This window comes from Balaenoptera musculus, chromosome 1 (genome assembly GCF_009873245.2).
Source record: "Balaenoptera musculus isolate JJ_BM4_2016_0621 chromosome 1, mBalMus1.pri.v3, whole genome shotgun sequence".
NCBI classification, from domain to species: domain Eukaryota; kingdom Metazoa; phylum Chordata; class Mammalia; order Artiodactyla; family Balaenopteridae; genus Balaenoptera; species Balaenoptera musculus.
Genome location: NC_045785.1, coordinates 13,767,411 through 13,790,512, shown reverse-complemented (window position 1 = coordinate 13,790,512; position 23,102 = coordinate 13,767,411). Strand labels below are relative to the sequence as shown.

Below are 23,102 nucleotides of genomic sequence, written 5' to 3'. Positions count from 1 at the left end.
GGGAACGGCCACCCGGGATATACCCCAGCACCACAGGAAGTGTGGCGCAGAGGCTCAGAGATGCTGAGTGATCTGCCCAAGGTCCCACAGCTCTCAAGGGGCACATCTGGGCTCCCCACTCCAGTCCTCTTGACCCCAGAGGCTGGTCCCTTCCTCAATACTCCCCAGACTCCTGCAACAACCAAACAAGTGAATGAACTTCCAGGCCCATGGTGGTTGGTGGTGTGGTCTCGTGGAGAACAGGTACCCTCGCTGCAGACTGCCTGGGTTCAAGACTTGGCTCCACCCCTTACCACACGCTTAACCTGGGGCAAGGCATTTAACCACTTGGCCCCTCAGTTTTCCCATCTGTAAAATGGGACCAATAGTGGTTATCTGCCCCATAGCTGTGAGTTTTTACCTGGCACATAGGAAGCCCCAGACAAATGTTTGCTATTATAATGAGTTGGTGTTTTTATCATTGGTGGCTACAAAGATGAAAGCAAAAAAGGTCACATTTCTGCTTGGGAGCCCTTTGAGGGCATCAGACCCACAGAGAGACCCTTTGTGGGCACTTCCTGTTCTTTCTCAACGACTCTGGTGGGGAGAAGCCAGGGGTGGCAGAGCCCAGATCCCACCCAGCCACAGCTTCTCCAACGTGGCAACGTGACTGTGGGCTCCTGGGGCACCAGGCACCAAGTAGGATCCTGCCAGGACAGCTCCAGGCAGCGTTCGTGAGCACTTGGGCCTGAGCTCTGGCCATTCCCAGCTGCTCTGATCCAGCTTGATGCCTGCTTCAAATCCCAGATCTGCCCTGCAGGCTGCATGGCTCCTGGGAATGGATTCAAGCTCTGCTGGGCCCATAGACCTCACAGGGTCATCTGGGCCATCCCCCTGCCTTTCCATCACACTCACATCAAGCCAGAAAAGGGGGGGGTCCTGCCCCTTGTCTGAACCTCCAGAGGAGGGCCCCTGGGAGAGGTGGGAAGTGGGGAATCGGGGGTTGTAGGCGGGGCACCAAGTGGTCAGGCTTGTCTGGTTGGTGAAGGAGGCAACAGTACAAGCACGGAGATGGAGACTCTGGCCTCTGGGCCTCTGGGCCTCTGACCCCTCAGGGAAGAGCCCACAAAGCAAGTTACCACCTCCCCAGCCCCCCGGCCCAGGATGCCCACATAAGCCGATGCTGCAACCTTGGCATAGGGGCACCTGGGCATGGAAAGTCCCCACCCGCATGCCCTGGACCCTACAGTCCATCCCACAGCACCACACACTGTACTGCAACTGTCCCTTTATGCATCTGTCTGGGCCTCAGTTTCTGCATCTGTAAAATGGGACGTGAGGCTTGGCCTACGTCATGGGATGTTGTGGGGATTGAATGACACAACCCATGTAAAATGTTTAAACCACATCAGTGCTCAGCAAATAGCCCTTCCTTTGGGGAATGGGGAGGGTTTTTTTTCTGCCCTCGTGTCATCCTGCTCTGCTTAACTTGGCATCTGGCTCATCAGAGGCGCTCAGAAATGTTCACTGAATGAACAAGAGAACACAGTGTTCAGAGATTCCTTTCTCCACTCACTCCCCAAAAATCTCCAGGCCAGACTGGGGGTAGGAGCTGTACTCAGGAGGGTCACCTGGGAGGAGGGGCCAGGGAAGAGTCCCTGAAAAGCAGAAGGAAAAGCCAGATCCTTCATTCATTCTTTCCACCCTTCCTCTGTGCTGAGCTCTGCCGGGCCCAGGTGGGTGTGGGTGGGTGCAGACATGGTCCCTCCCTCCAGGAGCGACAGTCACGGAAGGGGGATGGAAGAGGCTCCTGAGACCCTAGGGAACAGGGGTCCTTGCTGGGGCAAATGGAGAGGGCCTCCTATGAGCCAACAACATTTCCCCTCCATTATTATTATTATTTTGCATTATGGTATAAAATTTGTCTCATACAGAAGTATAATACGTTATGAAGCATATTATAGACATGCACCTGTGATTCAGCCGTCTTTTACTTAATACCACCACGTGCTAGGTGTTAGGCATTTTGATGGTAAGAATTCCTGCAACACTCACCATAGCTCGGGGTTGGGGGTGGAATCATCATTCTTCTCCTACCAATGAGTAAGCTGAGGCTCAAAGTCCTGCCCAGTGTCACCACAGATAGCATCTGATAGAGGCAAACCATAGTTGCATATCTACCTGCATCATAGCCAAGAGTGATGGGGGTCCCATATCCTGGTACCCTGAGCCTGCTGGAGCACTTACATAGCAGTGGCTGAGAGCCTGTATTCTGCCTCTGACCTCTCCTGTAGCCGGTGGGTTTGAATCCTGGCTTGGCCACCTGCCGGCTCTGTGACCTTGGGCAAGTCACTTAACCTCTCTGAGCTTCATCTTTTCACCTACCAATGGGGGTAGTAATAGCCCCAACAGTGCAAGGATTTATGAGTCAATGTGTGTAAAGCACTTCCAGCAGAGCATAAGAGCTTGACAAAGACTGGCATTGGCATTTTTGTTAGTTCTCAGATCTCAGGGCTCTGGCTATAGCATCACTCTCGTGGGGGAAGCAAAGATCCGGTCCATCAGTGAGTCCTGCCCGCTCTGCTTCCAAATTCTTCTCCCATCACTTCCCTCCACCTGCACCCTAGCCACCTCTCCTCCCTGGTCCCTCTGCCTTCACTTTCACAACCTCTCCAATAGCTAAGGTGGGTCTTTTAACAACACACGCGTAGAAACAAGATCGACCTCGATGGCTCCACATCACCCCTAGAATACAATTCAGACTCTCTCTAAAGACCCAGAATGATCTACAACAGCAGTTCTCAAACTTGCCTGCATATTGGAATCACCTTGGTGACTTTGAAAAACTGATGTCCGAGTCCCCAACCCCTTGCCCACAAAGTTCTAACTTAACCAGCGGGGCTGGGCCTGGGCATCAGGAGTGTGTAAAGCTCCCGGATGTTTCTGATGTGGACCATGGATGATGGCATTGGCCTCACCTGGGGGATGATTGGAGCCATAGGCCCTGGGCCCCTCCCCCAGACCCACGGAATGAGAATCTGTATTGTAACAAGCGATTCCTGGGTACGGTCAGCTTCAAGAAGCCTGCACCCTGAGATCTGGCCTCTGCTGACTCCTCCCCTCATCTCCCATGTTCCTCGCGGGGCCTGTCAATTCCCCAGCCTCTCTGGGCTTGTTTCTGCTCTTCCTTGTCACATGGAGCTTGCTCCCATCCCAGGCCCTTGCTTCCTCCTCCGCCGGAATGCTCATTCCCTGGCCTTTACGTGGCTGCTTCATCTTGCCATCCAGGCCTCAGAGAGCCCCCTGTCCTCTCCCTGTGTTGCCAGCATAACCCCAGGAATGTCAGCTCCGTGGGGACAGGGTTCTTGTCTCCCTTGCTCACGCTTGTCCCCCGAGGTCTTCAGTTAACAAACACTTTTTAGGGCTTCCCTGGTGGTGCAGGGGTTGAGAATCTGCCTGCCAATGCAGGGGACACAGGTTCGAGCCCTGGCCTGGGAAGATCCCACATGCCACGGAGCAGCTGGGCCCGTGAGCCACAACTGCTGAGCCTGCGCGTCTGGAGCCTGTGCTCCACAACAAGAGAGGCCGCGATAGTGAGAGGCCCGCGCACCGCGATGAAGAGTGGCCCCCGCTCGCCGCAACTAGAGAAAGCCCTCGCACAGAAACGAAGACCCAACACAGCCAAAAATAAATAAATAAAGTAAAAAAAAAAAAATTAAACACTTTTTAAACAACGAGTGAATAATTAGGGCAAGCCCTGACCGTGGTGCAGGGGACCTGTCATCAGAACTTCATTCCACCCCCCCTACCCAGGGTGCCGCCTGACACTGGGCTTGCAGTTCCTCGGGGTTGATTCTGGGTGAAGACACTGTCTCCGAAAGGCCCCTGGTAAAAGGCAAACTGCCAGAGCCCCCTCCCCATCCCATTGGCATAGGGGCTCAGCCCCATTCACGGGGGAGGCCCCCAGAGGAGGAAAGTTCTGTGTGATGGGGAAGCTCTCCCAGCTCTTGCAATAGTCACTTCCTCTCTCTGTGCTGAACTTGGTCCCCATAAATAGGGTCTAAGATCTACACTCCATAGGGTTTAAGCAAATGATGGATGGGGAAGTTTTGCTGACAGTTTGAAATAATAATTCTACATTTGGATAATCTGTCAGCTCATCAGTTTAACAGATCTCTACTGAGACCTTGTGCTGGATGCTGAGGTCCTAGAGATGAAGAGAGTAAGGTCCCTACTCTTGAGGGACAAGACCCATCCTTGGTGATTGAGCGGGCACAGGCAGAGGGCTCCCTAGTTGCAATACCCCAGGGTATCACCAGAGGGCGGCAGACAGCTTTGCAAGCACTTCCCTCCCCCGGGAAGAAACTGGCGAGAAGGGTGCGTTCTGGGAGTCCCAGTGGCCTCCTAGTGGGCCTGGGGACAAATGCAGAATGGGGGTGGGTGGGTGCAGTGTGCTGCTCTGTGCCAGCTGTGGACTCAGCAGAGTACACACATCTCAGTCACTGCATCTAAGGTCTCCACTAACCCAAGACCCAACCACAGAGAAGTACCCAGGATCCCACCCCCAGTGTGGAATAGGGACCCACCTGGAGCCTCGGGATCCAGGGTCTGTGCTGCTGGGGAGATTCTGGGGCCATAGAGGGATTCCAAGCCAAGAGATGCAAGAATGTGCAGGGAGAGGAGAATGAAAAGCATCATGCTTGTGTGTGTGTGTGCACGTGTATGTCTGTGTGCACAGAACCAGGAGGGCAAAGCCCCTGCATGGGGAGGGGGAAATGAAGGAAAGATGAAGATCGCACTAAGAAAGGGAAACCATAGGAAACACTGAAATTCAAGGAGCAAAAGTAGAAGAAGGTCGACCTTTACCAGTGGGAAGTGAAGGGAGGCAGGACCCACCAGGACCGGTCCTTCGGGAGGGTACCGAGTTCCAGCCTGTGCCACCGGTACTGGCCCACCTGGGCTGCTCATGGCCTGGGTGGGGGCAGATTTGGGTGAGTGAAAAATTGCGACCTGGCATGAGAAGAGCTGAATGCAATGCACAGGGTTCTCCTGGAGCGCGGTCGGTAGCATTGATTCTGCGCGGAGGCAACAGGGTCGGGGAGGACTCGGCCTGGACGCGCTGCTGGGCTTCAAAAAGGTAAAGAAGGACAGGCAACTGCTGGAGGAAAGAAGTGGAAACTAAGACGTCAACACCAGGCGGAGGGGCAGGGAGAGGAGAGGGCAGCAGGGGCAGGTGGAAAGTGGGGGGACAGGGGACGCCATCGTGCTCGGTGAGGACTTAGGCAGAGCAGCGGAAGCATATTCGCCTAAATGGATTTCTCAGCAGGTAAATGGAATTGATGCCAAAAGTGGAGGCAGCCAAGGAGACCTGGGAGTCACATTTCTAGGGCCAGAATTGGACATCACTTAGTCTCCTTGGCCAGGGAGTCCAGAGGCCTGGAACTGCCAGGCAGTGTCTATTTTTAAGGTGGTGACTAACTCTGGCAGCTTCCTACCTGGAGGCATCGAGCAGGGGGGGCCACAGATCCACTGTGTGTGTGCGCGTGTGCACGTGCGCTCACGCAGGGACATGTCCAGATGAAGACACAAGGTCACGTACTCTCACTAAGTCACTTGAGTCTCCAGCGCCTGGCAGAGGTCCTGGCATGGGGTGGTCACTCATGACTGCTTGTTGGATGAGCCTGCCTCTGATGGCCCAGAGACCCAATATGACTCCAGTGGCCGTTTGAACGCCACGGCTTGGGTATGAACCCAAGCTTCCCCATGTGCAAGCTGTGTGACCTTGGACAAGTGACTGTACCTCTCTGTTCTTTCGTGTCATCATCTATATAACAGGATTCAATGAGTCTGAGATCTGCACTCCACGAGACAGTTGCTCGGGTTAAACCGATGATGGATGGAAAAAAGCTTTGCTGACTGTTTGAAATGATAATTCCATATCTGGATAAGCTGTCAGCCTATTGATTCGAGAAACCTTTAATGAGGGCCTGGGCTTCCATCCCAGGCCCTGTGTCAGGCGCTGAGGACCTAGAGATGAAGAAGGGAGGGTCCAGTTCTAAGAGACAAGACCCAAGAGTGACAGCTGAGAGCAGGCGTCTCTGCAGAGCACTTCCTGCAGGCCCGACACAGAGGGTGGGTCCAGGAACTCTTCCCTAATGGATGCTCTGGGGGTGGGAGGCTGGGGATTGGGTCCAGTGAAACTTCTGGCTCAGAAAGTGTGGGTACACTCCACCTTTGGGGAGAATTCCAGGGGGCTGTGGAAAGAACATCTTGCTCCTGAGCCCCCTGCCCCCCAGTCAAGGCCCTACATCCTGAGAAGCTTAGCACGGGGCCCAGCATACTGTTATTGTTCCATTGGCTGATAACTCGTGGTATTTGGTGTGGGGACGGCCCAGGCTCCTGAAATGGCTGGTGCCTGTGAGGTTGCCCTGGACTGGGAGGTCACTGGCTGGTCCAGCTGTTTTGTCATCTTTAACCCAAACGAGTCTGGCCCCTGGGAGCCTTAGGACATCGTCTGTCGCCCACCGGCTACCACCGGCAGCAACGAGAATTATCTGTGCCTTGCAGCTTCCCGCTGAATTCTTTGGCCCCATCTGCACATCGGAGCAGATGGGAGGTGCTGTGTGCAGAAGAGCTTTCCAAATCTCAGTGCCAACATCTTTACCTGGAAGATGATTTTAGAAGACTGCTTCCCCAGGCCTTGCTCCAGGATGCTTGAATCAAATTCCGTCTTGGTGGGGCCCAGGAATTGATATTTTTAAGCAACTCCCAAGGTGATCCTAACGCAGGTGGTGCACTGATTGGCTTGTGGTGTAGACACCACGGAGGGTAGCTCGTGCTCAGGTGGTGTAGCTGGCAGCCTCTCCTTTAGGGCGCGGTGGGCTGTGAGGGGAGCACTCAGCTGAAAACTTCCTGGGAGGCAGACTGCAGCCCCAACTCCTAAAATAATCCCTGGTTTTGATTTGGGGACCAGCTGCCACTTGGGGTTGGAGACCTGGGGTGTTCAATTCTGATGCTACTCAGAGGCAGCTGTTACGAACAAAGCGCTGAAAGGGCTCACGGTTATCCTTACAACGTCACTGGCTCATTCGCTTCTTGGGTGGGAGAGAAAGGAGTGGGTGTACAGTGCGTCGAGGACTGGGTGTAACCTTGATAGTTCCCTATGGGCAGGGTCTGAGCTCATCCACTCTCCTAGCACCCAGCACCAGCTGGGCACATAGTAGGTGTCCAATGTCTGTTTGCTGAGCACTCAAATAAATGAATAAATGAAGGACCATGTCCTGTGCAAGCAGCACGGGTTATGTACGTTCTGAAGACAAAAGATGTATGGTCCACTGTAACGTGCAGAGGGAGGTGAGCTGTGGAATTCACACTTGCAAATCAACAAGGGTCAGAGGGCACTTTTTTTTGTACCAACGGTGGAGAAGGAGTTTGCCCTGCCCGCTAACTGCTGACACTACAAAAGGGACACGGAACATTTCAAAGGGAAACAAACCCCTCTCTGATCTTTGGACCCAACAGTGAATATGTCTATTTTAAAACCAACCGCATTTTTCCTTTTGAACAGATTCCAGAGAGCTGTGACTTTGAAACCTCCGTCTGCCTACCTGGAGCAGCCTTGATACTACTTCAGCACTTCCCTACCTGCCTCCGTGCCTTTGCACACACAGTGTCCGCTACCTGCAGTATCCGCTCCCAGGCTCCTCTTTGTCTAAAACTTACTTATGCTTCTAGGGCCGCTTCAAATGCCACCTTCTCCACGATTTGCCCAGGCTCTCCATCTCTGATTCATCATTGCGTTACCTCTGAATCCTCCCATGATAGCCATCACTTGATTACCTGAATTGTTAGCTATTTATCTCCATGTTTTATCTCCTCTTTCCTTTCATCCCACAAATATTTAGTGTTCCTCTCTAAATGCCAAGTAGGTTCTGAGGTCACTGAGATGAAAACGATAGAGCAGAGCCTCGGAGGAACTTATGGGCTGGTGGGGTGGGGGAACAGGGAGAAGGCTTTAAGCTCCATGGTGGCAGGGGCTGCATCTTGCCCACCTCTGGGCACTGTGCCCCCCGCCCCCCAGCTCTGTGCCTTGAATGCAGCAAACACTCAATATGAGCTATCAAGAGACCACATGAACGGATGCATCTCAAAGTAATAAAGGAAGTGGCATTTCTTTCCGTGTCCTCAATCCTCCAGGCTCTTTTTTCATTTACTTGATTTCTCCCACATCTCCCTCCCCTGATAAATATGAATTAGGAAGGTGTGTAACTGTGCACTCACATTCTCCACGAATCCCCCAGGCTCTGCCCCATCCCCCCACCCTCTCAGCTGTTCTCAGCCTCCTGCAGGTTTGGGGGCAGGGGGGAAATGGAGCATGGTCACATGTTCACAGCCTATGGAAATCACACCCGGGTGAGAGAGCCAGCTTTCAGGCTTCACCTTTGCCTCCTGGCCCCTGCCAGCCCGAAGCGGTGGTCCAGCTCCCCCTCCCAGCTTCACTCAGGTTTGGAATCTATGTCCTGAGACCTATGAAGAGACCTCTCTCTCCCTCCCCAGACCCCTCTGAGGAAAGCTTTGTCTTCCTTTCCTGACCCCTCCAACCCATGCTCCGCTTGGCAACCAGGGTGAGCTTTACAAGACACATCACGTGAGACCCCAACCTTCAGTGGCTTCCAGGACGTTGAGAATAAAAGCCAACTTGTTTCCTTGCTCCCTGAACTCTGGCCACGCTGGCCCTCTGGCAGCTCCTAGATCACGCCAAGCTGTTTCTCACCTCAGGATCTTTGCACTTGCTGTGCCTTCTACCTGGAACGCCCTCCCTACCTCCAGCCTGGTCTGTCGGGCTTCTTTTATCCTATAGATCCCTGCTCAGATGTCTCCTACGAGAAACCTCGAGCACGCTCCCCCTTCCCCCCACCGCCACCACACATGCTCCACGACTCTCATCATCTCCGTCACATTCCCTTATTTCCTTCATCACCTACTGAAGATATTTTTCCGTATTCTTTCAAACACATTTTTATAGTCTGTCTCTCCTCACCCCCTACATCGTAAGATTCACCAGAGCAGGTCTGATTATGTCTCGTTCACCATTTTATCACCAGCACCATCCCTGACATACAGCAATTGCTCCATTCCTTGGTGATAAATAAATGATGCCCGGGTTGGGGGAAGGTGCGGAGGCCTGAATTACTTCTTCCAAAGTTTATCCCGCAGCCGTGAGAGCGTCAGTGGAAGACATCCACCAAGCCTTCTACCACTAACACATCCACTCCACAATTATCTACAAATTGTCCACATTGGGCAGGGGGTGCTAGGCTGGGGGGCTGGGGAGATGGCAGTGAAGACATCACCCCCAATCCCCATCCTCGTGGGGCTTCCAGTCGAATGCAGGAGGCATTTTGAATACCCGGTGTCAGGGCAGTGAGTATGGGAGGGGAAGGGCACTGGGGTGCCTGGCCCAGTCTGGGCAGTCAGGACGGGCTTCCTGGAGGAAGCAACATTTAAGCTGAACCTGAAAGGATGAGCAGGGCCTTGGCAAAGAGAGGTGGGCAAGGCGTGGGAGGGGCTCACTCTTGAACCCTTGAGTCTAGATTTCCCTCACCACCAAATGAGGGCCAGTGAAGCCTGCTTGGTGTTCCTAGGGACACCCTGGGCTGATGGGATGGGACATGGACTGCAGAGGACTTCGGGAAACAGAAGGTACAACTTGTGGTGGGGGAAGCAGGGGCTGGTGAAGGCTCGCTGTGATTCACCCTGACCTCCAAGGAGCTCACAGCTGCCATTTGGGGATGGCCACGTTCTGCAGGGATTAGTGAGTTTTGCCCACACAATCTTCCCCTCAGTGAGGGGGATCCATCCATCTGGTCCACTTGTGCCCGGCCTGATGGAACAGGTGAACGGGGCCCGAGGCAGGGCCTGAGAGGGCAGGGGTAGAGGATGGCAGATGTGCAGGTGGGACTGTTACTAATATCCTATGTCCCCACTTAGGGGCCCCTGAGAAACAGAACCTGAGACAAGGAATCAATTGGGAGCCAGTGGCTTATTTAGGAGGGTATCCCAGGCAGCTGGAAAGGGAGTGGGGATTGAGCAGGAAGGAAGTCAACACAGGTGCATCCTAGAGGTTATTCAGTCCCGCTGGGGAACTCGGGGACAGTGGAGAAGACACATCTGAGTTGCCCCACTGGAGGGATGAGGGGACTGGGGTTTCATCTAACACCTCCCATCAGTCATTGGCCGAGGCTGCTCCCAGACATCAACTCCCTGGCACTTGGGCTCCGACGTCTGCCACACCTGCCTTTTCCCCACCATGGATGGCTCCTTCCCGGCCCACAGGTCTCAGCCCAGGGCCACCTTCCTGGGAGGCTCTGCCTGACACCCCAGCACCTTAGTCCTCCCGGCACTGCAAGCTGCTCGCCCCTCGTTACGTGATCACCATCGGACTCACATCTTTGTGGAATGTGTCATGATAAATGTATTGACGTCTTGCTTCCCTTGTTTCCTCTCTGTCTCCCCCACGAGAGTGTAAAGCCCTGTCTTTCTTGTTCCCCACTGGATCCCCGGCACCTGCATCATACCAGGCTCCTAGTAGGTGCTCAGTTAAATATCCTTTGAAGGAATAAATTATTGTCAATTCCAAACTGGGAGTTCTGGGTTCTGAGGCTCAGAACTAGAAAGGCATTTGATCGATGGAATCTTTGGGGTGTGTGTAGGGGCAGTGACCTGCCCAAGAGGTCATGAACTGGGGCCCCACCAAGAGGTCATGAACGGGGGGGAGTCATGAACTGCACCCCCCAACCTGGGGACAGAAGCCCTGTCACCCCACCTGACTCCCATCCCTCCGGGAACCCCACCAGTGGGAGGAAAGGCTCTGGGAGTCCCTAGGGCTCCCCTGGCTGCCCAGAAAATTGCTCTCTGCCAACTCTTGGTAATCTTCTCAGCCTCATTCTCTTCCCACTTTCCCCAGCTGAAGAGGAAGCAGCCCAGACAGCTGTGGAGCTGGGACTCTCTCTAGATGAGATGCATTAATTTGTAAACATCTTCATTTATATGTAAATGTGGAGTCCGCACCCCTCACCAGCCCTAACGAAGCCCTGCAGCTGCTCCTGCGGCTGCAACTCTCCGTGACTGGATCAGACTCTCCAAGAGGGTCTGCTCCTTCCTTCCCTTCTTCTGTGGCTTCCCCGAGGCCCCCTGCCCTGCTGCTCTCTGCCTGGGAGACCCCCCCATGGTAACCAAGTTTCCAGGAGAAGGCTGGGGAAGAAAAGAGCACTGGCCGCAATTGAGCTGCTGTGTGACCTTGGACTAGTCTCTTACCCTCTCTGAGCCTCGGTTTCCTCAGCTGTAAAATGAGAAGGGCAGTGTGGTGGAGGGGTAGGATGAGGTGGGTTGAGGTCCAACCAAGTTGATGTTGTTATAGCAGGGGACCCTTGGGCAAGTCCCTTGACCTTGATGAACTTTGACCCCATCTGTAAATCAGGACTACAGAAAATAATAATAATAATAATAATAATAATAATAATAATAATAATAATAATAATACCTGCCTGCATTCCAGGTGTTGTTAGTGAGGGTCAAGAGAAAGAGTGCACAGGGAGGGTTTTATGAGATTTGGGAAAAGGTGAGGGCTTTTTTTTTTTTTTTATGATGAGGAAAGGAGGGCTTTTCTAGGCAATAACAGCGTGCACGCACCACTCAGCAACTGTGGCTGCACTTTACGCAAATTATTAACTCAGCTCACGAGGTTGCAGTGAGCTTCTTCCTGTTGTCATTCCCTTTTAGAGACTGGGAAACTCAGGCACAGAGTTACCAACCCAAGATTACACTAAAGCAAGGGGGTGGAGGAGCCAGGATTAGAACTCAAGCCATCAGACATAAGTCTCATCAAACCCCACAACGATTGTTTAAGCCAATCATATTAAGCCTGCTTTACAGGTGAGGACACCAAGGCAGAGAGAGGTCAAGGTCCTTATGGTCCAAGGTAACTCAGCAGGAAGTAGCTGAGCTGGGATTTGAACCAGGTCTTTGCGTACCAGGGCTGTGCTCTGGATACATGAGATGGTGGGGGTCAGAGCCAAGGAACCACCCTGGAGACCATACCTGCAGCCACGGGTGGGGGACTGAAAATGATGGTATGTGGGGAGCTGTTGCTTCTCAGAGACCTTGGTAACCAGGCAGAGGTGTGGCAGGTGGAGACGGGTTTCTGGGAAGCCTGGAGGTGATCTAAATGTCCACTTGTGCAAAATCATCTGTGGCTCCCAGGATAGCTATTTTCTTCTCCAAAATGAGTTTTTACCTTTTTTTCCATTTTGATGGTAACTGGTGGGTCTTAGGTGTGCTTTAAGGCACCCCAAATCATTTTTGGAAGTGGGTATAGGAGAAATCATAAATAGATGGATGAAGGTATCTGTGTGGCCATTTGTACACCTCTTCGGAGCCCCTTCACATCCACATTCTCACCAGATTCCCCCAACAAACGCTGGGTCTGAGCTCCTAACACAAAGCCCAGAGAGAGGAGCACCCAGAAAGATCCTCCAGGGGAGCACACCCACCTTCCGTTCTTACCAAAGTGGGCACGGAAGGACCACCGGCCAGATTCCCTATGCAGGGCTGGATTTACCCTTTGCAATCTTCTTGTCCCATTTTCTACTTTTATCCACAGGGAAACTGACACCCAAAGGGCCAAGGAGGGTGCCCAGGGTCATCCACTCAATTTGCAAATTTTATTGTGTACCTACTGTGTGTCAGGCCTCGTGTTGAGAGCTGAGGATGCCAGGTGAAGGGGGAGTACCCATTCTGTCCTGATGCTCATGGTCACAGAGAGAAGGACCAACCTGTGTGTGGACAGTGGGGCCTTATCCTCCTGGCGGGTCAGGGGTAAAGGCATAAGCGGGGACGCGGCAGGCACCCCACGGAGCACAGCGCGAGCCAGCTTGTCTCCTGCAGCATCTCCCTGCGTGCCTGGTGTAGCAAGGCTGTCCTCTAGCTTTGGAGCAGACTGCCACTTTCTGCCTGGCCACCAGGCAAAGCATTTGGCTGTGTAGTGTGAAAAAGCATGCACACGTGTGTGTGTGTGTGTGTGTGTGTGTGTGTGTAAAACTGTGCAGGTCCAGTGCCTGTGTGAAGCTACTCAAGCTATTAATGCAGTGAGACCCCCCTCTCTCACGGTGGGGGGAGGTTCTGGAGGAGCCGCAGCCATTGGCTTTGGGGGAGGTCAGTTCTACTGAGGTGATGGGCTGTCTAAAGAAGGTGTCCCACAGGAGGACCTGCTCGATTGGGTTCTGAAGGCTGATGAGGAGTTTACCAGGTGATCAAAGGGAACAGCACCCATCAAGTGTAAAGGGTCAGAGCAATAAAGTAGGATTGGGGCCTTTTAGGCAGCGGGTGGGAGGGGAGTGGGGCCGTGGGCGCCCACACGCCTAGAACACAGCAGGGCCTAGAATGGGATCCGCTACCTTAAAGTCTTCTAGGAAAGGGGTAGGGGTAGAAATATTAAGTATCTCCATCCCCAAGGGCTCTTCCTTCCCCATCCTGTTGCTGCTTTGAACCTAGGGTCTGGTTGTTTAGGGTCTGTTTTCCTTCCCAGGTTTAGAGCCCGTGGGGAACAATAGGATGTATTCCACAGGCTTCTGAACCGGGTAGAGCTGGTTTACATCCCACCTCTGGCATTTCTGGCTGTGTGACTTTCGGCATATTGCTCACCCTCTCTGGACCTCAGTGTCCTCACCTGGAAAGGGGTTTGGAAAACCCACTTTGCGGGACTGTTGCAGGAGCCGTCTGGAGAGGCCGACATAAAGGGTCTGCTCCATGTGGCAGAGCTGCAACTTGACCCCTTCCTGCTTCTTCCCTCCAGGGGGTGATTCCCCTTGGGAATGGGTCCCCCTTCTACAGCAGAGCCCCAGCTCTGCCTTCCAAGCCCATGGAGGGTGATCCTGAGACCCCCCTCCTCACTCCAAGAGCATTGCGTGTGGGATAGACATGAAAGGGCTGGAGAAGGGGCCCCCCGGACCCCACCCGGCCCTCACCTCACGGTGGACTGGTACACCAGGTCCTCTCGCTTGCGGTAGTTCTCCATGTGGGAGAAGTTGGTGGAGAACATGGCGTCGAAAGTAAAGATCTTCTGCTTGATGGTGCCGCCATCCGTCACCTGCAACAGAGCACAGAGGAGTCACAGGTGAGTGCTCAGCCAGTCCTGCCACCCCTTTCCTCCAGGCGGTGAGTGGGCTCCTGGTATGCTGGGGAGATGCAGGCAGCCCCAGGAGAAGCCTCTGGGGGGAGATGTCACAACCATCACTATTATCCTCCCAGGTCATCCCCACATTACTGATGTGCAGGCTAAGGCTCTGAAGTCAAGTGCCTTCCTGAGGTCCTACAGCTAAGAAGGAGTAGGGCTGCCTCTTCTTCTGGCCCTTTCCGATGCACCAGGCGGTCCCACTTCTGCATCCCACTTGTTGGCCTTGCGAAAACGACGAGCAAAACTTGGGGAGCCGCAGACAGGGCCAGAGAGTGTGAATGTGTTTTGCAGAGTCAGCCAGAGTCCCAAAGCCATCCCCGCCCAAGGAGAGAGGGAATGGGGGAGCAGGCCGGAGAGAAAGAGAGAAGAACTGGGGCCAAGGGCAGTCACCTGTGCCAAGATCTCATACGGATTCAAACAAGGTAAATTGCAATAGTTTCCGATAAATTCTTCAAGGGAGAGGACCAGAATAGCTAGGGAGCCCAGAGGAGGGGCAGGTTCCATCCTGGGGATAGGGTAATCATGGAGGGCTTCCTGGAGGAAGCAATATGTAAGTTGTCTTCTGAAGGAAGAGTAGGAACCAGCCTGGTAAACGGAGGGAGTGCTTTCTAGGCAGAAGGGACAGCAGGAGCAAAGGACCTGGGGTGGGAAAGAAGCATCTGTGCTCAGTGAAAGGAGGCTGTGTTCAGAGTGCCTGGGGCAGAGAGGAGGTGAAGAGAGTAGACTCTGAGGAGTGAAATGGGAGCCACATCAGGGAGGGCCTGGTGGGCAAAGGAACTCAACTCCCCCGAAGGCCAAGGAGGTGCAGAGTTTCAAGATCTATTTACAAGCTCCCTCTGGCCTTAGAAGAGATTGAAGGGACTTGTCTGGAGACAGGGGAACCTGGGGAGGCTAGGGAGAACCCAGTCTACTGACACCAGTGATGGAGAGAAGAGGACAGTGTGGGGGACTTGCCTGCCTCTGGCTGCCCTTGAGACAGGCCAGGAGGTGGGTCAGGAAGTCCCCGTTTCACATAGGAATACGAAGGAGGCCCGGAGAAGGCAGGGGCTCTCAGGAGGTGGTAATAAAGCCCACGCTGGAAGACAAAGGCTGCTCAGGTGCCCAGCTGTTCACAGCTGATTAAAAGCCGGACCCAAGTGTGCCCTAAGCCCGCCTGCCGCCTGTCCGCATCCCCCTCCCCACGGCTGCGCTGCCTCCCGCTAATGAAAGTGTTACTCCACAAAGCAGCAAGGTACGTGTTGTCACTGTTTCAATTATTTATCTGTTTACTCGGCTGCAGTTTTCCGCTTGTCTCAGCAACTCTATTACAGAGTTGCAGCCTCTTGCCGCTCAGCTGGGCTCCTCGCTAACAGCCTGCAACAGGGAGGCCTCCACTTCCTGGAGAAATGGAATTAACTCCCTGTGGCTCTGTGTGCTGGAGGCAGGAGAGGGGGCTGGGGGTGGGGTTTCTCCAAGGAGGTTGGGGGAGGGGGGAAATGCCGGGATGGGGTTTCTCCAGGGAGGTTGGCGCAAGGGGGAGATGCTGGGATGGGGTTTCTCCAAGGGGCTTGGGGGAGGGAGGAGATGCTGGGATGGGGTTTCTCCAAGGAGGTTGGGGGAGGGGGGAAATGCCGGGATGGGGTTTCTCCAAGGAGGTTGGCGCAAGGGGGAGATGCTGGGATGGGGTTTCTCCAAGGAGGTTGGGGGAGGGGGGAGATGCAGAAAGGTGCTTCCCCAGCCCAGCAAAGGGGGCCCTGGAGCTCGGGTCTGCCACCTTCTTGGGAGGACTGGCCCCCAGGGCAGCTGGCCTCCTTTGGGCACATCGGGACCCCAGCTGACTTGGACCACATCTGTCTGGCCAAGGTGGTAGTGCTGCTGGTTTAGGGAACACAGATTCAGTGCAATCCTGCCAGCATTTATTGAGTGCCAGCTGTGTGCCAGCCACGAGCTACCAGAGTATGGCTCACCCTCCCCAAACCGCAAGCTCATGAGAGTAGGAGACCTCTATTAGCACCGGGGTCCCCGGGAAGCCCCGGCTGGTGAGGGTTAGAGTGATGATAACACACTCACCAGCTCCAGGACCCTGAGAGGGATCAGCGGTGGGACTGCCCACTACACGGTGTCTCCTCGCTGAGCTCACACCTCTGTGTCTCCAGCAGGCTCACCCACCGCTCATACACTTCACTTGTTCCCTCTCTGAGGGCTTTGCGCTTTTCCGACTGTGCATGGGTGCAGTCAGAAGGCAAGACATCTCATCCTCTGGTCCTCTCACATTGCCTCTCACCCGCTTCCCAAACAGGGGATGATGAGAATGGAGGAAGAGTGAGGAAAAGGAGCAAAGTACCTTTAAACCAGGCCCCTGAACTGGGGGACAGTTTTGCCCCCTCCTGCTCCTGGGGACATTTGACAACGTCAGGAGCCAGTTTTGGTTGTCACAACTCAGGGGCAAGACGTGGTCCTCGTATCTACCAGGTAAAGGCCAGGGATGCTATAACCATCCTATGATGCACAGGACAAGCCCCCAAAGAATTATCTGGCCCCAAATGTCAACAATACCAAGGTTGAGAAATCTGCTTGAAGCACATCTCTTTGTATAGAGCGGAATAGACAATAATCTCCCATTTTGCAGATGAAGAAACTGAGGCTTGGAGAGGCAAAGTGATTCATCTGAGGTCCCACAATGGGCTCTTGGCAGAGCTCTGGCTCCCAGACCAGGGTTCACATCCCACCCACTAGGCTGAAAACGGCTGAGGATGAACTAAGTGCCTCTCAGGCCCTCTCTCTCTACACTTAGCGGCTGCCTCATTAGGAGGCAGGATGCCAGAAGCCCAGCGGAGGTTTGAGTAATTTTCCCCTAAAGTCGTAAAAGTGGAAGGCATCCTGCCTGTTTGACTTGCAGCCTCGCCTCCCTTCAGGTACTGCTTTTTTATCTCCTCCTAAAATGCGGCAGCCCTTATCGTCCCAATTTCAAATTTCACTCCATTTTTTTTTTTATTATTATACAAAGGAGGAAAAAAAAATCTGTCAGTAAAACTGTCTCCTCAAATTTATTCTCCGGGACTGAGGTTTTTATTAGTGGGAAAATACACCCACACCCCACACGTACTCACACATACCCACACACCCCAGATAAAGCACCGAAGAATTATCTGAATCGTAAATCGCTGTTTCAGGCCCAGGGACAGGGGAATTTCAAGGACGCACCTAGTTTTACTTCGGTTTTATTTACATCTTTTTCTCTGGGTCCCGCCTCTGGCTGCTGTGGTTAAACTGGCCTCGGGCAGCCCGAGACAAGCGCTGATCTCCTTCCAATCAAGGCATCCACTGTCCCAGCTCCCTGCAGCTGGCTCTCAGACCTCCCTCAGCCTCAGGGAAGGTAAAGGAAAGTAACAGACTCCAAATTCACTCTCAGGCCCCAGGCCAGTGGGCAAGTGGCTATTTGCAAGGAGGTTATTCTGTAGTTCTTGGAGGTTTGAACCCCTCACGACAGAGGCTGGGAGGGGGTGGGGGTAATCACAGGCTGTGGGCAGAGGGCACGGTGTAAGCCTGAGAAGATGCTGGAAGACACCTTCCCTTTAGTTCTAGAAACATGTCGTCAGGCCTAAGACACGCAGGCACAGTTCTAGGCCCCATGGGAGAGAAAGAAATGAATTTCCGACACCGTTGCAGCCCATCACGAGCTTATTCACAGTCTGGTGGGGGAGATAACACCACTCACAGTTAAGTGAGAGGCCAAAGTCTGGGAGATCATGGCTGTAGCGACAGGTATTTGCCAAGTGTCATCTGAGGCTCATGGAGGAGCCAAGAACTCCTTTGGAGGGAGGGGTGATCACAGGAGTCTTCCTGGAGGAGGTGGGCCCTTTTCAGGGGGTATCTAGTCTCAGGCTGCTTCTCCCTGCCTATGGGAGGCTTTTGAGCAAGAAGCAATACTGATTTCCCATACCCCAGTCGAATTCTTGATTTTTGGTTACAACTTTGTGCTTTGGAGCAAGCTATTTCACCTTTCTAAGCCTCAGTTTCCTCATCTGTAAAATGGGGACAACTCAACCCATCTTCTTGGGAGGATTAAATGAGACAAGGCTTGGAAAGATCGCCCAGTGTGTGGTCAATGCTCAGTGGAGACAGCTATTTTTATGAATACTAACACTTCTCTGAACCACCTCTTTTTCTGTGTCCCTTCTCACTCTTCAGGGCTGGAGAGCAGAGCATCTCTTGCTGAAAAGCCAGAGGATGCAAAAAATCAGTAAATGAAAGAAGGGGGTCCATTTCTGGGGAGGGAGGCGGGTGGGAGGAGCCAGAAGCCAGTGTGGGCAACTGAGAACTGGAGGGCTGGGGGTTGTGTGTGGGGAAAGCAGAGGCCCAGGAACTTGCTGAATTATTATATTATTATATCAGCCCAAAGAGGCAGCTCGAGAAGGCTCAGATCAAGGACATGGTGGCAGGCTAGTCTCGGGGGCTCCAAGACAGCCCCCCGGTGCCCATAGTGGGTTGGGACCAGGAGATCAGGGCAGACAGAGAATGACAAAGCTAGCGGGGGCAGTCAAGGTGCTGTTGGAGAGCCAAAGATGTGTGGGTTTTCCCTTCCCCAGAGGGAGATGTGCTTGTGTGTTCATTCACTCATTCATTCATTCAACAGATTTTCAGTGAATCAATAAACAGGGCTTGAATGTGAGCTACTTCTAGAACATAAGCTCTAGGAGGGCAGGGTCTTTATCTGCCCTGTTCATGCTCTGCCCCCAGAGTTGGGCACGTGGTTCTTACTCTGTAAATATTTGTTAGAGTGAGTTGAATCCTTACCACATTCCAGGCTCTGGGGGCACCATAAGGAACAAGAGAAGCCATTCCTGCTGCTCTACAACACAGACCTGCCCCCAGAACAGCCTGCTGCGCCCACGCCCCAGTTTGATGGGGCTTCCCAGTAGGACCAGGCCCAGGGGGAAGGTGGAGGGACCATCCGTGCAGGGACGCTCCAGAAGGAACCAGCATGGATCTGAGGTACTTTTTCTCAGAGGTCATTCTGAGACAGGCAGGGGACCTGGGACCCTTTGCTGCAGTGCTTGCACCTGGACAAATTTCTCCTCAAGCAACCAAATACAAAGAAACTATATGGGACTAAAAATAACTGAATGCATGCACAGTTGGGGCAAATTCTGGACCAAAAGGTACAAAAAGACCAAAAAAAAAAAACCCTATCTACCACTTCTGAAGAGCCCAGAGCAAAAACTGGGTGTCGGGAGCAAAAGCAGGGTACTGTGCGTGCCCCCTGCACACAGAACACCACAAAGGGACTGGGGCAGACCCCCTAAGCCACCTATCTGGACACACCCCTACCCTCACCCCATCTAAGGAACCAGCTCACCCCCCCCCTCCCCCCCGCTCGGAGAGCGAGCAAGGGAACCTCTTTCTTGTTCTCGCTCCCCCCTGCTACAGCAGGGGCCCCAGTAAAGCCTTGCCGGAATTTCTTGTCTGGCCTCTAGTCAATTTCTATTTATTGGGAAGGTCAAGAACCCTGGTCAGTATCAACTCCCCCGACTGTTCAGCTACACTGGATGGAGACCTGGGTTCTAAATCTCTCTGCACATCTCCCTTCTCCAGGCCTCAGTTGCCCTAAATGCTCAATGAAGAGACGTGGGGCAGGGTGACCTCTGAGGGCCATTTCTACCCCGAATGCCCAAATGTTCTGATTCTAGAACAGCTGGCCCTAGAGGCCACACCTATTCACGCTCTGTTTGCCCAGCTAAGGCTCAACAGCTGCCCACGGGTCCCAAGCCTGCCCGACCGTGCCCCAGGGCACCGGCTGTCCCCGACCAGCAAATCTGGCTTCAGCCAGGCTGGGTTGATTTTCAAGTGGAGCCACCAAAGCGTGGCAAACGGACTGAGTCCAGCCAGCAGCGTGAGAGCCTGCAGGGCCGACCGGGGTTTTCCATTTGAAAAACAAATAAGTCTCCAACTCTAGCCTCCTCCCAATGTCCTTGGGTGCCCTCATCCGGAAGAGAAAAAAAAGAAGGGGGGAAAAATCAGCTCCCCCACCCCCCAACCTCCTTCTCTTTGTGTTCCACAAAACCAATTACAGGTTGGAAATAGCTGTAATAAAAGTGATATCCCACTTATGGGCCAATCCCGCCACGGCTGGAAAGTGTAATAGTGGCAGAGAGTGAAAACTGCTGGTGTATTTTGCTGGAGCTGTTTAAATTGCCTGCCTACATCATCCCAACTCCTCTCCAGCCGGGAAGGAATTTGCTCTCCTGGAAATGGAACAGTTGAGGTTTCTGTGGCTGGGCAGTGAGAGGGAGAGTTTGCAAGGAGGGTTTTTAATGAACTGATTAGACATGGAGGAGTGATGGCGCCCTGGCTCCAGAGTTAGGCCTGCCCAGGTTCAAATCCCAGCACCGGCAGGTTCCAGGCGGCTCCCAGGCTATTAAAATGGGCAGCTTCCCTGGTGGCGCAGTGGTTGAGAGTCTGCCTGCTAGTGCAGGGGACACGGGTTCGAGCCCTGGTCTGGGAGGATCCCACATACCGCGGAGCGGCTGGGCCCGTGAGCCACAATTACTGAGCCTGCGTGTCTGGAGCTTGTGCTCCGCAACAAGAGAGGCCGCGATGGTGAGAGGCCCGCGCACAGCGATGAGGAGTGGCCCCCACTTGACACAACTGGAGAAAGCCCTCGCACAGAGACGAAGACCCAACACAGCCATAAATTAAAAATAAATAAATAAATAAATAAATAAAATGGGCAAGAGCGGGCTTCCCTGGTGGCGCAGTGGTTAAGAATCTGCCTGCCAATGCAGGGGACACGGGTTGCAGCCCTGCTCCGGGAAGATCCCACATGCCGCGGAGCAACTAAGCCCGTGCGCCACAACTACTGAGCCTGCACTCTAGAGCCCACGAGCCACAACTACTGAGCCCGTGAGCCACAACTACTGAGCCCGTGCGCCTAGAGCCCACGCTCCACAACAAGAGAAGCCACCGCAATGAGAAGCCCGCGCACCGCAACGAAGAGTAGCCCTCGCTCGCCACAACTAGAGAAAGCCCGCGCCCAGCAATAAAGACCCAACTCAGCCATAAATAAATAAATAAATAAATTAATTAATTAATTAATTTTTAAAAATGGGCAAGAGCCGTGGCTGCCTTATAGAGTTGTAGTTGCAGGGAAAGGGACACTGAAAGTGATGAACGGTGGCTGGAATGCTGGGCCAAGTGTGAGGAGGCTCGGTTCCTCCTTGGGGGCTGTCACTTCCTGGCTCTGTGTTCTCAAGCAAGTCACTGATAGTCTTGGAGTCTCAGTTTCCTCATCTGTAAAGTGTTCATCGGACCTATGCCCCAGAGTTGTTAGCAATACTTTTTAAAAACCCAAATATATGTGAAAGCTTCTTGTAAAATGTGATAAGCATATCTAAAAACTTCTGCCATGCAATCGTCACCTAGAAGTCTCTTCCCCACCTCACTCAACCCCGAGTGCCTAGCATGGGATTAGCACATAGTCTGTCCTTATAATGTATGTTTGTGTAGTGAATCAACAAGTCAGTGAAGGAAGGAATGTTCTAAAGTCTACTTAGATGTGTCTCTATCTAACCACTCAGAAATTATGCTGAGAAAGCTGCCTCCGAGGCCCAGTGCAAAAGATCAACTAGTGTTAGAGAAAGGCTTAGATCAAGTCACCCTCAGCATAGGGCTCAAGCCATTTGTGCATTCAAGCATTCGCTTACTGATTGAGTTCCTTTCATGAGCTGTGTTCAATTCCGGGAGGACAGCCATGGACACAGCAGATGAGACGGTGAAGAAACATAATCATCTCACTTAAATGTCTGCAATGGGTGTCTTCCAGCTCCTCCAGCAGAACCTGAAGCCCAGGAGGGCTGCGACTTTGTTTTGTTCAGTGTTGTATCCCCCACTCCTAGGACAGAGCCGGCTACAGAGGGGGCTCTCAGTCAATATTTTTATAGAAATGAACATGTCTTCTATAGATGCAAAAACTGAAGCCACTGAAGGGCTGCCACTCACCCAGGCTGCCCAGTCTGTCAGTGGAGGAGTGAAGATTTGAACGTGGGTCTGATTCTGAGGTCCAGAGTGGAAGTGGCCCAGGCAGTAGGGATGATGAAGTATTGGGTTGGGGCAAGGAAGGGAGCAGGTATTCTAGGCAGAGGGAAACCAGGGCGGGGTGCAGGGCACCTGCTCAGAGAGGAGCAAGGAGAATAAAAGTGGAGAGGAAGAGGGGACAGCATTGCAGCCTCCCCCTGGCTTACTGTGTAGCAGGAGGGGCACAGGGTTCCTGCCTTCCTTGTTGCCATGGTGACCCTGGACCACTCTTCCTCTAGAATCCCTGCCCACCTGTTCTCCACCCTGAGTCTGCTCCTGCATCTCCTGGGCCTGGGAGCTGGGCCAGGGGAGCAGTCACAGAGAGGAGAGGGCAGGCTCCCCTGGAACCTGGGGGAGGAGGATGCCGGATTCCCAGGGATAGCAGGGAGGGGTGGGAATCCTCAAGTCAGGTGCCACTCACCACTCGGGGTGGCCAGATTCCACCCCCACTCCATCTCCCTTGTGAGTCCTGGCTTCTGGCGGGGCTGGGCTCGGGGTAATTGGCTTCCCCTCGTGTGTGTGTGTGGGAGATCCGGTTTTTAACAGGGACAGCTGGTGTCATAAATTGCTTGTCTCATCTGGTTACCGCGCAAAGGCAGACAGCAGCTCAGGGACGAGGTGTGGGGCGGCCCGGGGGCTGGTAAGAATGGCAGGCAGAGGCGCGGCGGCTGGCTTTGTGGGCACACACATGGGCAGAGCCTATGCAAGTGTGAGGAGGTGCGTGTGCAACGGGAGTGAACACAAGGGGGTCCCAGGGGCTGCCGGCGGCCAGCTCATGTGGATGAGCATGAGTGCAGATAAGAAAGCCTGTGTTCAGGGGGTGTGGGGATGGGCATCT

General features: G+C 53.5%; 1 protein-coding gene across 1 annotated transcript in view; it reads right to left on the bottom strand.

Annotated features, from left to right (window-relative positions):
• Positions 1–23,102, bottom strand: part of IGSF21 (immunoglobin superfamily member 21) — a 246,123-nt gene that overhangs the window by 67,009 nt on the left and 156,012 nt on the right. The window contains exon 3 of the mRNA XM_036828283.1: positions 14,004–14,125. Coding sequence (XP_036684178.1) covers positions 14,004–14,125 — 122 coding nt within the window. The remainder of the gene's footprint in view (positions 1–14,003; positions 14,126–23,102) is intronic.